Genomic DNA, 20,243 nt, shown 5'->3' on the forward strand with positions numbered 1-20,243 from the left:
AAATAATATGAGAGTGACAATTAATTGAATACCCGAAATAACACAATCTGATCTTTATATAATATGGACAGTTAAAACCGTCTGCAAGTAATTTGACACATTGTGTGAATGGTTGTTCGATTATATATCAACCGTGAGAGACATGATAGAGGGTGTGATCACGTGTCCATGGAAAAGACGAGGGTTAAATAATTTGGTGCGACACTCTGCATTTGTTATTGGGTTTTTTCGTGGACCTTGCAGAGGCCCCAAAAACACAACTTATTTGCAATTGTGGACGGCTTTTCAGCTGCATGAACAACTGTGTTGTGCAGTTGACTTTCATCATTAGAGAAACTGTTCTACACAATATACAACTCAAATGCCATCACTTCAAGCTCCTTGTACTAAACTCTACACATAAAACTACGTCATTACAGCTTATTTCATTCCTAATTCTCCCACCGTCAAAGCCTACAATAACCGAGTCTTATATCACAATCTAACAATAAATTTAGTTACGTAACATTATCGTACTCATAACGTTAACGAGTACTATTATAAAATTGAACCTCGAGATCAGAAAAAAAGTGCCATTTTAATGGTTATATAGTTTTTAAGAAACTACTATTAACCTTTGAATATCCTTCATATATATCACTAATCCAAGCAACCATAAACTTTAAGAAACGTAGTTAGATAAAGGATACATGCTAATCTTAAGCCGAACTTCTAGCCCAATATTCATATGCCAAAAGTCTCTCTCTATATATTTTCTTCAATACATGCAGCTTCCATCAATCAATATATCCTTTGCATCATTGAAGCAATTCAAAATCACTAAATAAGCATAGCAAAGTAACAAAAGATGGCTAGAGGAAAGTTGGGTATCTGTGTGGCCTTCTTTGTCTTACTTATCGCTATGGAAGCTTCCATTGCTCAAGGCCAAGGAAACGGAAACGGCAACGGCAACGGCAACGGCAATGGCAACGGAAATGGTAATGGTAATGGTAACAATGGGAACAATAATGGTAAAGGTAACGACGGTAAGGATAATGGTAACGGTAACAATGGAAAGAATAATGGTAAAGGTGACAACGGGAACGGAAAGGAGAAGGAGAAAGATCCCAAAAGGAAGACTCCAAAAGATGATGAATCTGCTAAGTCTGAAAATTTGCCAGCTCTGAAATCGGGACAGGAGCGAGCTTTCTGCAACGCCAAAAATAGTTGTCAATTCAAGACACTTGTATGTCCAGAAGAGTGCAAAGTCAGAAAGCCAAAGAAGAACAAGAAGGATAAAGGTTGTTTCCTTGACTGCAGCAACAAATGTGAAGCCACTTGCAAGGGTAAGATCACAGTATATAGTCTTTAAATAAAATTAGCTTATATAAAGAAAGTAGAATATTGAATTAATATTGAGTTTGTTTGGTTTATTTGCAGTTAGAAGAGCAAACTGTGATGGCTATGGTTCATTGTGCTATGATCCTCGCTTTGTTGGTGGCGACGGTGTGATGTTCTACTTCCACGGAGCCACGGGAGGAAACTTTGCCATTGTTTCAGACGATGAATTCCAAATCAACGCGCACTTCATTGGTACTCGGCCTCAGGGAAGGACACGCGACTACACATGGGTGCAAGCACTTTCTGTCATGTTCGACACTCACACTCTTGTTATTGCAGCCAATAGAGTAACTCAATGGAATGACAATGTTGACTCTCTTACCGTGAAATGGGACGGTGAATTAGTAACCATTCCTACTGACGGCGATGCGGAATGGAAGACTAATGGAGATGAAAGGGAGCTGGTTGTGGAGAGAACAGACGATAAAAACAGTGTTAGAGTCACAGTTTCGGGTTTGCTTGAATTGGACATAAGGGTAAGGCCTATTGGAGAAAAGGAAAACAAAGCTCATAATTACCAATTGCCATCAGATGATGCTTTTGCTCATTTGGAGACACAGTTCAAGTTTAAAAATCCTACTGATTCTATTGAAGGAGTTTTGGGTCAAACTTATAGGCCAAGTTATGTTAGTCCTGTAAAGAGAGGTGTTTCTATGCCAATGATGGGAGGAGAAGACAAGTACCAAACTCCATCTCTCTTTTCAACATCCTGCAAACTCTGTCGGTTCCAGAGGCCGTCTACTAGCCAAGGATTGATTGCTCAATATTGATCATATCATGGCGGATCATGAAAAATGAAAGTGATGCTTCGTGATTGAACCGGTGATATCTTTTATTTTGGTTTTGTTCTGTTGTAATTTTTTCAGATAAATAAGGGCCTAAAATTTTGCCCAGTATTCGAATTTCAACATTCCCAAATTAGTATCATATTATTATTATTATTATAAAATCTGTGTTACATATCAATACAACGAGTGTATTTATACAACAAAAAGAAACTAAATTTTCCATAATCGTGTAACAAACACAAAACTAACTAATTAAGTAATATCTTCTAATACTCTCCCACAAGTTAGACTGTGAATAGAAGCAACTCTAAGCTTGTCGAGCAAAGATGAAAAAGTTGGTTTAAGAAGAGTCTTGGTCAGAACATCATCAATTTGAGCAGAGGATGGAATGGGGAAAAGTTTGATGATGTATCTTTCCAATTTTTCTTTAATGATTTGAAAGTCGATCTCCATGTGTTTGGAACGCTTGTGGAAAGTAGTGTTGTGTGCCAAGTACACTTAATATCTGTTGCAATAAATTAAAGTTTGGTTTGGAGAAATTGATATGCAAGTCCTTGAAGAGGTAATGCATCCATTGCATCTCCCATGTCAGTCCTACAACAACTTTGTATTCTACATTAGAACATTAGTGAGAGACTGTTATTTGTTTCATGGACTTCAATAGATGAGAGACTTTTGCCAAGGAAGATGGAAAAACCTGTGACAAATCTCCTAGTGGTGGGGCATGTGGTCCAGTTACTATCTGCAAGGCAGAAAGAACCAAGTCAAATGAATAAAACAAACCCTGACCTTGGCTTGTTTTTAAATATTGTAGAATTCTGTTTGTAGCTAGGAAGTGATTGATAGTAGATTGAAAAAAAACTGACTAAGTTATTGTACAACAAATAAAATATCAGGGCAAATTTGGTTAAGTAAATGAGTTTGCCAATAAGTCTACGAAATTGAATGGAATTATGAGAGTGTAAAATTAGTTGAGTGACGTTTAAGAGAAGGATTGTATGAAGTTGAAGAGGGTTTAGCTATCATCGTACTCGTGATGCTTAGTAATTCAAGAGAGTATTTGATAGGCCCTAAGTCCTTAATACAAAATTTGTCGTGAAGAATGGTTTTAACATGTTAAATTTATGCGATGTTATTTCATGTTAAAACTAAGTCATATACATACACTAGTAAAGCAAGAAAGTTTTTATCACAAGATTTAGTAAATAGAGAATAATCAACAATGGAATAAGTATAACCAATAGAAATTAAGGAATTAGACAATTTGGAATACTATTGTCTGCTGGCATGTTTAAGGCCATAAAGTGATTTGTTGAGTTTGAAAACTTTTGTAGAGGTGGAAAAATTAGGAAGTTTATATCTTTTTGGTATGTTCACATAAATTTTTTTAAATTTAAATTCCCATGAAGAAAAGCATTATTGACATCTAGTTGTTCTAGATATTAATTTATAATAGAAGCTAAGACAAGAAGAGTCATTACTGTGGTTAGTTTAACTACAAGGGATAAGGTATCAAAATAGTCAACACCCTAAAATTGAGTGTAATCCTTTGTAACTAGTCTAGATTTGTACTTGTCAATACTATCATCAACAATATATTTTATTTTGTAAACACATTTACATCCTTTGGGAGTTTTATTAGGTTGGAGGTTAACAGTGGTTCAAGTGTTGGTAAGATCAAGTGCTTGTAATCTTGTTTTTCATGGCTTGAAGCCAGCAATCATGCTTACTAGCTTGAGAGAAAGTAGTTGGTTCATATATGGAGGAAAGATTGAGATAGGATTTTTTGTAAGGGGTTTGACAATGTTCATAAGAAAGGATAGAAGAAATAGGAAAGTTTGGTGTTATAGGAGTAATGGAGGCAAAAAATGAAGTGTTTAGAAGACTCCAATGATGGTTAGTAAGGTAGGGAGACTTTTTAGTATGTCTAGTCGATTTCATGATGGTGGGAGGAGGAGGATAGGATAGTAGGTAATAAATGTGAAATTTGTGAGAGGAGAGTTTTACAAAGAATGACATGATCAAGGTCAGTTGTGTCAAAGGGTGGTGTAGGAACAAGAGGGTAAAGAGATGTGGTCGTGTGTTTGAGTGAATGGAAAATAAGATTCATAGGAAAACAAAATTTCTAAAAACAAGAAAGGTGTTACTGTTAAGATCAAATAAAATATAACCTTTTTTCTTCCTTATAACCAAGAAAACAAAATTTCTAGATCTAACATCAAATTTTGTGCAATTATTATGAAGAGTATAGACATATGCAAGACATCCAAAGCATTTGAAACTAGTGTAATCAAGAATTGTGTTTTACAGCAAGAAATTAGGAGAATGACTTATAATGATAGGATAAGGAAAGCGATTAATAAGATGAATAGCATGAGCAATATAAAGGTGGGATTTTCTTACACAAAGTACGGACCAAAAGGCATTTTACTATGTTTTCAGCTTATTAGAGGATGAGCCATTATGGCGCTGATGTTCTATTTGAAAATCATATTTTGATCCATTAGAATTTAAATTATATGGTTATTCTTTATAAGCCATTTAACTGGGTCAAAACGTAGTTAAATACTAACTTAATGATCCTGCACACTTAAACAAATGTTAGTATATTTTATTGTTCTTTAAGTACTTTGTTATCATTAAAATCCAAGGAGTATGACCAGATTTTGTTCCAACAGTTCCATGACTTGGTCACGGACTCCATACACAACCTGTATCTATTAGAAGAAGATTTTATTCTGCATTCAATCTTTAGTTTTGATGATAACAATACATATATTTGTATGTGACAATTGTGTACTCTAATAGTTTCTTGAGTGTGCATATTTACTATTTAGGTTGATTAAGGACTGCTGTCAAGAAGATCATCAGAATCAGCGTTGACAAACATCAGAAGAACTATCCATCCATTTCTGAAGTGACATCAGGAATTTTGAAGAATGTTGAATGACTTATCAAAAAATTGATTTTCAAGTGTTTCTAAAGATAAGCTACTATTCCAGATTAGAAGTCAAGAATTCAAGCTCAAATATTCTTTTGCTTCAAGCTCAAAAGTGCGTTTCTAAATGGATACATTTCTGAAGAAGTATATGTACACCAACCTCCTGGGTTTGGAAGCACCAAGTTTCCTCAACATATTTTTAAACTTAAGAAATTTCATTATTGTCTAAAGCAAGCTCCATGAGTTTGGTATGATAGACTTAGTGTTTTTCTTTTGGAGAATAGTTTCTCAAGAGGCAAGTGGATACTACTCTCTTTTGTAAAAACTTTGGAAACAATCTTATGATATGTCAACTTTATGTTGATGATATTATCTTTGGTTCTGCTAATCTTTTTGTTTGCCAAGAATTCTCTAAGCTAATGTAGGCTGAATTTGAAAAGAGCTTGATGCAAGAGTTAAAGTATCTTCTGGGTATACAAATCAATCAGACTCCAGAAGTTACATACATTCATCAAAGCAAGAATACAAAAGAACTTTTAAAGAAATTTGATATGACATATAGCAAACCAACAAAAACACCTATGAATCCTACATGCATTATGGAAAAAGAAGAGGTACGCACAAAGGTTTGTCAGAAGCTCTATCGAGGTATGATATGTTTTCTTCTCTATCTGATTGCTTCTCGTCCATATATTTTATTCAATGTATGTTTGTGTGCTCGTTTTCAATCAGATCCAAGGGAAACTCACTTAATAGCATTTAAGAGAATTTTAAGGCATCTGAAAGGAACAATTAACCTTGGCTTGATGTATAAGAAAATATCATAATATAAGCTATCAGGTTTCTATGATGCATACTATGCATGAGATAAAATTTAATGCAAAAGCACTTCTGGAAACTGTCTGTTTCTGGATGAAAATCTCATATCATGGTCAAGCAAAATACAATCAACTATTGCATTATCTACTGATGAAGCAGAATATATATCAGCATCACTGTGCAGCACTCAGATGCACTATATGAAGAGTCAACTTGAAGACTTTCAGATATACGAGAGTAGCATTCCTATCTTTTTTTTATAATACTGCTGCTATATGCTTGAGTAAGAATCCTATTTTACACTCAAGAGCTAAACACATAGAAATTAAACATCATTTCATTAGAGATCATGTTCAGAAAGGGAACCTTTTCTTAAAATTTATAGATACAGACCATCAATGGGCTGATATCTTTACAAAACCCTTAGCTGAAGATAGATTTCTATTCATTCTAAAACACCTGAAAATGGAGTTATGTCCGGAATGATTCTTTTCTATGCGTGCTATCTGCTTCTGAGAAAAATAAGATTTTGATCTTATGCGAGCGTGTTATTCTGTCAAAGATACTTCTACAAGTTAGAAGATGTTGTGGACCTCCGATTTTTTTTTAATACCGGGCCATACCTCTGATCTGTAGAGATACGTGAACTGACTCTTTTTTGTCGCTTAATGCTTTCGCATTTTTTTAATTCACAGAGTCGCCACCGACCTTTTATTTTATCCAATTAAGGAAAGGTTTATAAAAGAAACAGAAAAAAGACCTTTAAGAAATTCTGGGTAAGGGGGTAGGTTATACAAAGGGAAGGTGTTAGCACCCTTTGTATCCATGGTTATCCATGGGCTCTTAAGTTTGCTTAGCTCACTTGTTTTTCGATCACTTTTCAATTGCTCTGAAATTGCTCATATGTGGTTTCAAATACCTTTGTAAATTGAATTTTGTAATGATCCGTGTGTGGATGTATACAAAATGCTTGTTTATCTTTCGAAAGATGTTTTGAAAAGAACGTTAACTTTGTAATAACCCGTGTTTGGATGTATACAAAGTATTGTCTTTTTTGAAAGTTTTGAAAAATCAACAGTGTATGAGAATTTTGTTTGTTTTGATTTGAGCAAGCAAACTAGGAGGTCTACCCTGAGTTGTAAGGTCTTTATCCTATTTCCTTTAAAAATCTATCCTTTCACCGGATATAAAAGCAAGGTTCGATTTTGTACTCGAAACAGTAGAATTTTGACTTTGATTTTGAAAGGAATGAGAAGGGATTACCTCAAGAGGTGCAAGTGTGATTGTGATTGGATTCAGATATTTATCTTTGAAGTTAGTGATCTAACGGTTCAATTTTATCTTTGACATACACGCAGTTTATATTTGCTGGAAATTAAAGTGCGGAAATGTAAAGTGCGGAAAGTAAATCTACGCTATTACATCGATTGTGCGGGAAATGTAAACTAGCCTATTTACATGAATTTGACATCCTATACATTTATCTAGGAATTTTAAATTGCAAGAAACATAAAAGGCATGTTTTTGGAATTTTTATGATTGGTTTTAATTATAATTAATGCATGATTAATTAAATTAAAATGAAGAAAAAAGATGAAAATAGATTTAAACCTAGAAATTAAGTTTAAAATATGTACAAAATATTTGTTAATTAATTTTAAAACAAAACTAATTTTTTTGGAATTTTTGGAAATTGATTTGAAATTGATTAAGCTAATTAATACATAATTATACAAATAATTATACAAATAATTAAAACTTAAAAAGAAAATTATTCAAAATATGTACAAAATTAGTTTATAATATATAAACAATATTTAATATAAAGAACAATTTTTTTTAGGATTTTTTGATTGGTTAGAATAATTAAAAAGCAAATATATAAATATATACTAATTAATTATGCAAAATATTGAAATTTTGAAGAAAAATAAAATATTTTTATTTCAGAAAATAATATATTATTTTAGAAGTCTAAAAATATTTTTTGTGTATTTTTTGGATTTTTAAAACTATTTTTAATTAATTTAACAAAGAAATTAAAATAAAATAGAAAATAAAATAGAAAATAAAAGGATACTGATCCTGTGTGGTAATTTGTGAGGGAGCATGGTGTGGTGAGAGATCTGGCACGTTGGATCTGATTGGAAGTGAATCAGAGGGCTCAGATTTTGAGGAGCATGACAAAAGCATAGACAGCGCAACACAGGATCCAAGAATTTGAATAAAAGCTGGCGCGCGCATTCTGGCCAACCAGAGCCTGCCACGCCTTCATCTTCTTCCTCTCTCCGTTGCTATAGGCTCTGCAACTGTAGGTAAAGCCTTTAGTGACGGTTTTCGTCCGTAGCTACAAGACCTGCACATGTCAAAATTTCATACAAGCAATATAAATTACTTAGGAGACCATGGTTAAGCTTAAAATCGTCCCCTGAGTTCAAATATGTCATTGGTTTCTCCTAATTTTGCCTAAATCAGAGGATCCCAAATTTTAGCTTAAGAACCCTAAAATGGTATCTTCGTGTGTAAGCATCTAAAACTCAATTAAAGCTCCAGAAATGATCTACACACCACACCAAGTGCAAATATATGTCTACATCGTGTTAGATATGCTTAGGTTATGAGACACGAGTCAGTTTTAGTTTGGATGAATCGAGACCTGTAGCGTTCGATTCAAGGAGTTTCAGAGCTTGCAAATGATCTGGATATGTTCAGTGAAGCTCAAGGAACGTGTTTGAGTGTTTAGTTTGAATGGAAAGTGACTTAAATTTGGAATTCGAATTTCAAAATTCTTTGAATATTTTGAGAGATTACAAGTGTGTTACAAGCAAGAGTTTTGCTCTCTATCTCTGTCTCTTTTCTTACTGAAGTGCTATAGCCTATTTATAAGCATTAGAGTGCTTAGAAACTAAGCCAAAAGCATTGATGAGTTTTTTGGAATCTTGACTTTTTCAACATTGGTAGCTTTGTCTTTAAGCCACCATGGCTTGATTTTCTTCTTCTCCTCTGCTGTACTTTGCTTTGGGACAGAGTTGAATGAGTCTTGCTTGGAATACAAGCTATTCTTTATCCATTTCATTTTCTTTTTAATTTTAATCTTAAAATAAGATAAAATTATGCCAAAAATAGATAAAAAATGATGTGGGCTTAGTCTTGGTCGTGGGAGGCCCATATCATCATGGAAATGATGTTTGAATGCTGAAAACTTGGCCCCATTTGGAAAAAATGCAATTTTGAACAATGTTGGTTTCATGCATTTTCCAAATTTTAGCCAACTTTAACAAGGTGTAAATCCCTCAATTTTTGTCATATGAAGGAGATCTTGCACTTTTTGGAAACCTCAAAGAGTCCTCTAACCAATGCCTTTGGTCTCATGTCAAAATGATTTTTGAAGCTCCTTGTGTGTCCTTTTGAAAAAAGTGTCTTTTTGTTGACTTTGAAAATGACCTGTAATGTCTTTGATCATATTTTTCAAATGGTGAATCCAATGACCATGGGATCAATGGCATTTGAAAGATAATTGAATTTCCTTCAAAACAAGCTTTGGTTTGAATTTTTTGGATGAAGGATGAGAGAGTTATGATCAGTCAAAGTTGAGTTGACTTTTCAGGCAAAAACCCTAATTTTGAATCTTAGGGTTTTGTTGATTTTTGATCTTTCCTTGATGAATTATGATCATCCAATGATCAAATGATGAATCCTTTGACAAAATATGGACTTTGACAAAAAAATTCATTTTTGACTGTCTGTTGACTTTTTTGGTCAAACGGGTCGTCTGTTGACTGTTTGAGCTGCTGACGGTGCGTCTGAGTGAATTGAAGTTTGAAAATTTGTCTGATGGTACTTTGAGATATATGGATGTATATGAAATCCATTTGAGCTCTCAAAAACTTGTTGCCCCTGTAAAAACAAGAAAAACCCTGATTAGGGACTGTTTGTGTAGGAGACAGTTAAGCGTACCTGATTTTTGTGCAGTGTTGAGTCTCTGCTAATCGCGTGATATTCAGAAGACTTCTAGAACAAAAATCTTGGAATTTTGAATTGTGAAAGATTGATTTGATTGATGGTACAAAACACTGAGAATTGTACTGCCAGCAGTTTGGCTGTCAACTGACTGTCCAGGTATTGATGTAGCAGTTAGAGTGAAAAATCAACAGTCAAAGTTAATTTTCTTTTTTGTTGTTTTTGTTTTATGTTTTATGAGAAAGATGAAAGTTTATTTACATGACTTGTTAGAAAAACACAGACATAATAAATAACTAATTTTTACGGTATGCGGGCAAAATTACCGATAATAACCCTGAAAATCATTTAATGCACAGAAATAGGAATATTTGACTGGCAGAAAACACACAAAATATTATCTTAGTAATTAAGCAATATTATGACAAATAGTACAACATTTAATACTGACAGTACAAATATTACATACTATATTGAACAGTACGACGAATAAACGGTACATTTAAGAAATAAGAAATACGGCAAATTTTAAGAATGACGATTGATAACCCATGCTATGAACAATAACATGTAGATGATTGGGAGCATAACCATTGCAGGTCCACACTCCTCAGGACTATGCAGGCAGAAGAAAGTCATGATCACCGTAGCAATGGTGATGACTGTAAGAAACAGTGTCTCTATCCACTTTGCCATTCTTTTCAGGGAAGAAGAGAAAATAGATATGAGATAGGAATTTGAAAGATGAGTTGGAATTTGATGTGAGATTTTATGAAAGAAAATGAGAGGTATTTATAGAATGGAAAGAAGGAAAGAGACGTTGGGGAATGATGTGATTCCGTACAAAAGGAAAATTTGAGTGGAAGTAAGATTTGAAAGAAAGTGTATGATAGTGTTGGAAAAAGAGAGATTTGATTTTTGAAAAAAGAGATTTGAAAAGATTTTTGCAAATAATGGAATATAGTACAAAAATTAGTGGGAAACAAAAGATAGTAATAATCTACTTGTTACCAGTACAGTCTGAGTTTCCTTATTCTGCGCCTGCAAAAAGATTTAACTTTGTACCAATTGTGTCAGTACCATTTATCTGTAAATAAATAAATAGCATGTGTGAAGTAATACACAGTATTTGGCGTTTGCGTAAGAATAAATTCAACTGCAAGCCAAATTACTGTATAAGAAAAATTCTAAAAACTAAGTATTTCATATGTCAGGATATTTGTTGAAATAAAAATCCATGATTATATGAGACCCTTAATTTTCAGATTGGAGTTTCCTTGAAAAATATGTGGGCAAATTTTGGGGTATAACAGATGTCTTCGTCAGAAATATCTCTAGTTAGAAACTAGTCAGTATTCGCGACTCTGAGATCATTAACTCATGGTTTCTCAAATGAATGAATATGATTTAGACTTATGTCATATATATCATAACACATTATTTGAATAAAACCTCAGCAGTGGAAAACAATTTAGAGAATAGTTAAAATCTTTATGTTTCTATCCTATCTTGTTTATTTATGGAATTGTTGAGACAAGCTTTAGTTGAGAATAAATATCGTTAAGCGCGACCTTCTACTTTCCCATTTCTTGTGTCTCTTTGCATTTATTTCTCTGACAATTGTCTTAGAAAAGATGGTCTCTTTTTATTCTCTCCCGTTCCAAGTGTTGTCTTAACTATTTTGAGAATTTCAAGAGTGATCTATTATGTAACAATATCATTTCTCTTGTCAGTTACGTTTTCTCCCCTCCTATATTAGTGTCTTCTTTGTTTCCTTTCCTTTTTCATCCTCCTTTAGTCTTTTATTTCTATATCTACCTAACTTTCCTTCTTCTCATCATGCCGTCAAAAACCTTTTGTGGAGATGATTATCCTTTGAAAGTCATTAATGAAAGGCATCCAAATCTGGTTAGTTCAAACAATTACTTCTTTATCAACGTTCATGTTTAAGGTTGGACCCGTTATATCGCCTTGCTTAGAGGACCCATCGATCCAAACCTTGTGAAAGCTTTTTGGAGGAATGCGTTTGTTAGCAACGATAATTGCTGCATATAATCTGGTATCTTTAGTTTCCCCCTTCATCGTCATTCCTTCTATCATTGTTGAAGCCATTGGGTGTGCTCAAAGGGGTGTTACTATGGAACAAACATGTCTCATGTACACTCATGGTGAGAACATCATGACTATCTATGACACTAAGTCTAGTTATGAACCCACAAATCTAGAAAATCTTATGCCCAATGTCCAAGATTGGTTTCGTCTTCTGTTACCTAACCTGAAACATATAGGTGTTAACAAGGATTTTGTGTTTCACAATGAAAAACTCCTAATTTTATGTCTTCTCAATCAGGTTTCGATTAACCTGCCTCAAACTATCTTCAATCATCTAAAAGAATATGTGATGATCTCCAGAAGACAAAACAAGTCTTTCATACAATATGGGATAGTTTTATCTGAACTAAATCATAAGGCTGGTTTAGTTGGAATATTTTGCAGGCTTAGGGTTGGTCTAGACACTTCCCTTGTGGATGAAAGATGTGAAACCTTCATAGATCAGTTGTTCGCATGATGGTTGTTCTGTTTGTTTTTATCTTTGTTTCGTTCCTATGTTCCTATTGTAATCACTCTTTTCACCAATTAATGTGTTTATTTGTTATTCTCTCACTGTCTTTTTGATTTTTTTCTTAATCATTTAAAATCAAGGGTTAAATATACGTTACCCCTGCCATATATACGATATTCGGTTTTTCCCCTTTAAATTTTTTTTTGAATTACCCACCTGTAATTTTTTAGTACCCCTTATGCGTGTCAAAACCGGGGGGTAAATCCAAAAACAGTATTTTACAGGGGGTAATTTGTGCCTATAGGGGGCAAAAGACATAGAATTTTTCAGATTTCAGGGGGGTAATCCACAACAAAAATTTTAAAGGGGGGTAATCCGAATCTCGCCTATATAGCAGGAGGTAACATATATTTAACCCTAAAATTAATTAATCTTTTCTTAAAGTTTTTTACTATGACAAAAATGGAGAGAAAAATAATGATGATTTTGATTCATGTCTATATCTCTGAAAAACTTCACTACTTATATTTTACTATATTATTGTGAAAAGAGATTTAATTCAAGATTCAGGAAATGCGCTAATTCTAATGAATGGATTATATCCTGATAAAGATGAGAAAACTTTTGATGGTTACCCAGAAAAATCTGATAAGATAAGATCTGATAAATGATGCTCTGATATCACATAATATGATTCACTTAAGTTCTGAGTAACAATGAGAAACAACACACTCTGATACATAAACTTCACGGGCTCTGATATCTGAAGCTCTGATTAGTGAATGTTTATAATGAAATCATACTATGATAAGTTCAACCAAAGCTCTAATATCCTGTATCTGACTCAGGGGGAGCTTGCACATCTTAGGGAGAGATTGTTAGAACAAGATTTGGTTTTGCATTTAATCTTTAGCTTTTATGATAACAAAACATATTTTTTTTTTATGTAACAATTGTGTACTCTATTAGTTTCTTGAGTGTGAAGATTCACTATTTTGATTGATTAAGCATTGTTGTCCATAAGATCATCAGAATTAGCGTTAACTCACATCAGAAGAACTATTCATTCATTTCTGAAGTGACATCAGTAGTTATGAAGAATGTTGAATGACTCATAAGAAAAAGGATTTTCAAGTGTTTCTAAAGATAAGCTTCTCTTCCAGATTAGAAATCAACATTTCAAGCTCGGATAAGCTTTTCCTTCCAGCTCAGAAACCAAGATGCGTCATTCAGATAAGCTGTTGTGTTCAAATCTAAAGACTTCATTCTGACTCTAAAGACTCAACTCTCTTGGGACGTCTACATTACATGATCTCTTTCATGCTCTCTCTACTTCAGATCACAAGTTCATTTTAAAGAAGAAAGATCAGAAACTTGCGCTAGAAGCAATATGGTACAATAGTATATTATATTCTCATTACAAGAAAACGTGTCCCCAGCGACATAATATTGTGACGTGGGAAGCATGTGGCAAAAATATTGCTGTTGCGACGTGGATAAAACGTCACTATATTGTTTTAATATATAATAATCAAAACTAAGATAACACAAGGGGAGTCAGAGAATAATTTTTTAAAAGGTACGTTGTGACGTTAAGACCACGTCGCAATATCTAAAATAAAAATAAATAAGAAAATTCTGTAAAGTACATAAAGGGTGGGAAACTTGAAATTCAAAAATTTCATGTTGTGAAGTGGATATCACGTCGCAACACTTTAAGAGGGAAATATCTATGAATTGCATATGACCGTTTGAAGGTTGCGACGTGGGACCCATGTGGGAAAGTAGCGGCGTGCTTCCCACGTCGCTAAAAAAGCAACTCTGCAGTTGACTTGACTTTGTGCAGTGAATGGCAGGAACAACAGTAAATGCATATGTGACTGTTTGAGTGTTGCAACGTGGGATCCACGTGGGAAAGTTGCGGCGTGATTCCCACGTCGCTGATTCCTTCAACTTTTGGCCATTTAAACGTTGCGACGTGGGTTCCACGTGAGTAAATTGTGGCATGGTTCCCACGTTGCTGTCAAGCTTATATTATAACCCTTAAACGCTTCCATTTCACTCAATTTTCTTCACATAACTATTCACAACATATCTCCCAATCTCCATAACTCTTCACGTTTCTTCTTCCTCCCCTCACATTTCTCTCCTTCTTCCATTAATCCTTTAGTATCTTCTTCCATTGATTTTTCTTCCATTAGTATTTTTATAGAGGTATGATATTTTTATAATAATCTTTTAGGTGTATTTTTTATTTTCTTCAAATATTATTTATACTAATTTCGATATTTAATTTCTGTGAATTCTTTTTCTTTAAGTATTGAAGTGAAGAAGATTGAAGAATATTGAAGAGATTTAAAGAAAGATTGGACAAAAAAGATTGGACAAAAAAGATTGAAGGAGATTGAAGAAGAGGTATTTTTGCAATTTTAATTTTGATATATTGTTTGGATTGTTGCTTGATTTTTAGATATTATATATATTTTTTAAAAATTGACAAATAATTTTTTTTTTTGGCTTTAAACCACCGGTTTAGTCCGGTTCGGGGGCGAGTTCTGGCATAAGTGGTTCCATCCCCCTCCCGATAAAATTGACAAATAAATTTTAAACAAAAATATATGTGTATTTATATATTTATTATAAAACAGAATATATATTATATTATTAAGACAACAAAATATATGTTATTTAATGATAAAAAATAGCTAATATTAGTTTGTTTTGAAATATTTTGTTTTTTATTTTATAAAATTTATTAGGTAAAAACGAAATAATAATTTATATTATATTAGTTTTTTTAAAACAGAATATATTTTTAAAATTTAATATTTAAATTTTTTATTAGGTAAAATGAAATTTATATTATATTATTATTTTTTAAAACAGAATATTTAATATGTTTAAATGGTAAGAAAAAAATTAAATGTTAAACAAAATTTATAAAAATCTATTAGTTAATGTTATATTATATTATTATAAATTTAATGTTATATTTTAACCTATTAGTTAATAAAATATTTAACATGTTATGTTATTATATTATGTTTAAATGGTAAGAAAAAATTTAATGTTATATTTTAATGTTATATTTTAATCTATTAGTTATTATTATCAATTTAATGTTATTATTATAAATTTAATGTTTTTATTTAATGTTATTATAAATCTATCAAATATTAATAATAAATTTAATGTTATTATTATAATTTTAATGTTATATTTTAATGTTATATTTTAATCTATTAGTTAATAAAATAGTTAATCTATTAGTTAATAAAATATTTAATATGTTTAAATGGTAAGAAAAAAATTTAATCTTAAATAAAATTTATAATATATATATTGGTAAAAAAGAAAATGTAATATTTATAATATAGTATGTTATTATGTTATATTTTTATTAACTGTTTTTTAATAAAAAATAATAGTTATGTAAAGAAATACATAATATTATATGTATTATTTGTAATTTTTGTATCAAAAAATATTTATTATTTTAAACATATATAATGTATTAGTATGTAGATTAATAATGTAGATTGTTAAATTTTGACTATTTATAAAATTATTAGTATGTAATGTATTATTTGAGTATACACTAAATATTATATATATACACTAAATATTATATATATTTTTATTATATTAGAATAAAAATTAAAAAAATAGAATATATATAGTATGTATTATATGTTAAATTTTTATTATATATTTTTTTAAAATAGAAAATAATAGTTATGTATTAAAAATATTTTATTAAATATGTATTAATTTTGAATAAAAAATATTATTTTGTACATAATATTTTATATAATATTTTAATAAATAATATTATTTTGTTTATATTGTTTTGTATATAATATTTTATTAAATAATATTATTTTGTATATAATATTTTATATAATATTTATTAAATAATATTATTTTGTATATATTATTTTGTAAATAGAAATAATATTTTATTAAATTTTTTATATAAATATTTTTTTTATTATTATTATTTCAATTGAATAAATATTTTTATTAATATATATTAATTTTGAATAAAAAATATTAAGAATAAAACCTTTTTATAATAATAATAATTTTTTTTTTAAATTAATGTTTGTGACGTGTTATACCTGTCACTAATTTGTGACATGTTTATCACGTTGCTACACTTTTAAATTAATCAGAAATGTTGTGACATGATATCCACGTCGCTAGTTTGTGTCATGCTTTCCACGCCACAACTGTTCTCCGTGTTATGTGTCATCCTGCTGTTTCCTGGTGCTGTCTGTTCCAACAGACAAAAGTTGTTGGGTTGTGTGCATCATGTTGCGACGTGATTTCCATGTCACTATTTAGTGACGTGATAATCATGACACAACAAAGTTGCCACGCTCTCCCAAGCGACATAAATAACCACGTCACTAATTTTGTGTTGTGACGTGATATTCCATTTTGTGGCATGGAAATCACGTCGCTACAGAGCTTATTTTTTGTAGCGTCTCCACTACTGCAAGGACGTATGTACGAATCCGATTTTGGTGTGCTCTTTGTCGCCCACGATCCTTTTGGAGATGTTACATCAGATGTAAGGAAAGCAACGTCTTTTCCTTCTCAACGGTCTTCTTCTTGGGACTATATATATGAAACAATCTCCATTGAAGAAGGTTGCTAATTCACATGCTGAAAATTCACAAGCTACTCAAGCTATATTTCAAACTCAGCATACATATCTTCAACGAGAAAAGAAAAGAGAAAGAAAAATAAAATCTAAGAGAGATTATTCTAAACACTTCTTTGTGAGAAATTTATTTCTAAGGATATTTAGAACACACAAGATGTTTCTCATTAGTTATGTAAATCTGTTGAGATTTGTATTTCTCAAATGACTAGGTTGTTAGTCTGTATACTTGAGAGGGCTAAGGGGTCTTTCTAGACTCTTAGAGGTTGTTTGTAATCTTTCAAGATTAGTGGATTAAGTCCTTTTCTCAGGCGAAATTACCTTGGCGGGTGAACAAAATTAACCTTTTTTAAGGTGAACTTGAATAACCGAACGTGTTCATATTCTTTCATTTCTTATCTATCTCATTAATTGTGGTGAATAGTTTTTTCTCGAAGAAATTTTTTTAGAAAACTCAATTCAAACCCCCTTTAATGTGCTTGTTTCCCACTACTTTTTCAACTGACTCCAAGCGTTTCACTTCTAACTCACATTGAACAACATCCTTGAAAGCCAACCAAAATCACTAAAGATTTCTCTGGCTCTTTCAGTGCCCAACAAAACCATGGGGTCAGTGGCGGAGCCAAATAAAAAAATTTGGAAGGGCCAATAATGTAAAATAAAAATTATAAATAAAATATAAATAATATTTTAAATAAAACATTAAAGTTAAAATAAATATAAATTTAATTACTAAAAATTAAATTACATGACTTAAAACTACCTTAAAGTAATGTCTTACGCGTTCCGATGACTTGAAATCGTCAATAATTGACTCAGAACTATGCTTCCACTAATCTCCCTTTCAATATATATTGTCATGCTATCTCCAAGAAACCCATCATCCATCTTGTTTCTCAACTTAGTCTTAATAATTTTTATTGCTGAAAAAGATCTCTCAGTTGTAGCCGTAGAAACGGGAAGAGTCATGATAAGACGAAGTAGTCTATCAATCAAGAAGTAAGTTTCAGCCTGTCCAGATGCAACTAAACATGAACATAGTTCTTGAATAGTTGATAAATTATTCAAGTTTGATGCTTGACAAGCAACAAATAGAAAATGTTGGAGTTGAAATTGCAAATTATTCTTCTCTTGATCACTAAAATTCATAGGATAATATTTTTCAACTAAAGAACAAATAGTATCAATGTTAAAAGCTTTATATCCATCCTTAGGAGACAAAGAACAAGAAAGAGTTAACAAATCCATTGCTTGCTCACTGAATCTTCTATTCAACTCTTGTAACTGGTAGTGAAAAAGATTTCAACTTTAAAGTAATGTTGAATTGTGACTTAATTCTCTTCAAGACGGGAGCGTCCAAATCTTGTTGTTGAATGAACATCATTAAGATCAGGAATCTCAATACCATGCTTTTCACAAAAAGATATCACTTTAGTAAACTATATATCCCAACCATTTTCTCTCAAACCTTGAATAAGATTTTTTGTTGAACGAGCCAAGTTCATAGCATTAACTACATCTTGATTTTTTTTTTGTAAAGCTTGACAAAGCATATCTGTTATTCCCATGATTTCTTTCATCAAGTGCAAAATAAATATAAAATCAAATTCCTTCAAGTAATTGCAACAACTATCTGCATCCCCACGTGTAGCATAATTTCCTCTATCTTTTGCAATTTTTTTAAAATTAAACATTGCTTCATACATGTTTATCAAGCTAGAAATAGAATCGTAATGTGATCCCCCAACGAGTATATCCAGCTCGTTTCAATGTACCAGCTTGATTTGCACCTTTACCAGTTACAATCTCATCAATATTTAACAAATAAGCAATTTCTTCTAATTGGGCAGCTTGTAACTCATCATGGCGCTTTGTAGAAGAACAAACAACATTCACAATAAAGATCAGCTTCTCAACAAACTTATGAACGAGTTTGACTTCTCTTGATGATGTAACTAATGCAAGTAGCAATCGATGAGCAAAACAATGAACATAATATGCATAAGGACAGTCCTTCATAAAGAGGGATTGTAAACCATTACATTCTCCTCTCATATTGCTAGCACCATCATAACCTTGGCCACTAATGTTAGAAACATCAAGGTTATGTCGAGAAAGTATATCATATATTGCTTCCTTAAGAGTTAAGGATGTGGTATCTTTAACATGTGCCACGTCAAAAAATCTCTCTTGTATTAAACCAACTTTATCAACAAATCTTAATACAAGAGCCATTTGTTCCTTTTTAGACTCATCACGGGCTTCATCAACAACGATACAAAATTTAGAATCACCAATTTCCTCACGAATACTCTTTTTTACCCTACTAGAAAAAATTTGCAAGAGCTCTTTTTGAATTTGATGTCAAGTATACTTGCAATTTTGTGGAGCATTTTCCAACACAACTTTTGCAATTTCATCATTGTAGGATGCTAAAAGTTTCAATAACTCAAGAAAGTTACCTTGATTTCTTGATTTTCTAGTTTCATCGTGACCCCTAAAAGCATAAGCTTGTAGTGTTAACCAACAAACAGTGTTAATTGAAATCTTGAGTCGTAACCGATTATTCATTCTTTGACTTGAACTTTGCACTTGAATAACATTTCTAATATGACCATCTTGATTCAACAAGTCTTGACAAGCTTTCATTGCATTTTTGTGTGGTGAGCAAGGATCCTTCCCTATGTGTTTAAGAAAGGAACAATGTTTTCCATTCCTAACTTTCTTCCAATTTCTAAAACCCATAGAAATAAAGACAAGTGATCTGGGACGTCCACTTATTTTTTTGCTAAAAAGGTAACATGGTAAGCAATATGCGGCATCTTCGGGTGGTGAATATTCTAACCATGATAGAAATATGCTAAACCAAGTATGTTGAAACCTTCTTGGATGATCCTCGTTGCCGGACAAAGGATAGTTTTCTAAATGAATTTGATATGTACCCCATTTTGGATAAGCTCTTCGTATTGCATCCACTTGATTTGGTGGATATTGCCAAATCGGAGGACGCTTTCCAGGATCGCGTTCCAAAGATTTTTCAAAACCATGATGCTCTTCAATTGTTGGATTCTCAAGAACTGTTTTAGATTCGGATGTTGGGATTATAATTTGTTCATCTTTCTC

The 20,243-nt window shown here is 31.9% G+C and overlaps 2 protein-coding genes across 2 annotated transcripts; one reads left to right on the forward strand and one right to left on the reverse strand.

Annotated features, from left to right (window-relative positions):
- The first annotated feature begins 565 nt into the window (after positions 1 to 565).
- LOC131606941 (uncharacterized) lies at positions 566 to 2,351 on the forward strand. Its single transcript, XM_058879024.1, has 2 exons — positions 566 to 1,325; positions 1,420 to 2,351. Exons 1-2 carry the CDS (start codon positions 848 to 850, stop codon positions 2,148 to 2,150), a joined length of 1,209 nt encoding a protein of 402 aa, XP_058735007.1. The 5' UTR covers positions 566 to 847; the 3' UTR covers positions 2,151 to 2,351.
- A 16,485-nt stretch (positions 2,352 to 18,836) lies between these two features.
- On the reverse strand, positions 18,837 to 19,769 carry LOC131605090 (uncharacterized). Its single transcript, XM_058877486.1, has 2 exons — positions 19,495 to 19,769; positions 18,837 to 19,443 (listed from the first exon to the last, which is right to left on the reverse strand). Exons 1-2 carry the CDS (start codon positions 19,767 to 19,769, stop codon positions 18,837 to 18,839), a joined length of 882 nt encoding a protein of 293 aa, XP_058733469.1.
- Positions 19,770 to 20,243: the final 474 nt, after the last annotated feature.

This window comes from Vicia villosa, linkage group LG5 (assembly GCF_029867415.1).
Source record: "Vicia villosa cultivar HV-30 ecotype Madison, WI linkage group LG5, Vvil1.0, whole genome shotgun sequence".
Lineage (NCBI taxonomy): Eukaryota > Viridiplantae > Streptophyta > Magnoliopsida > Fabales > Fabaceae > Vicia > Vicia villosa.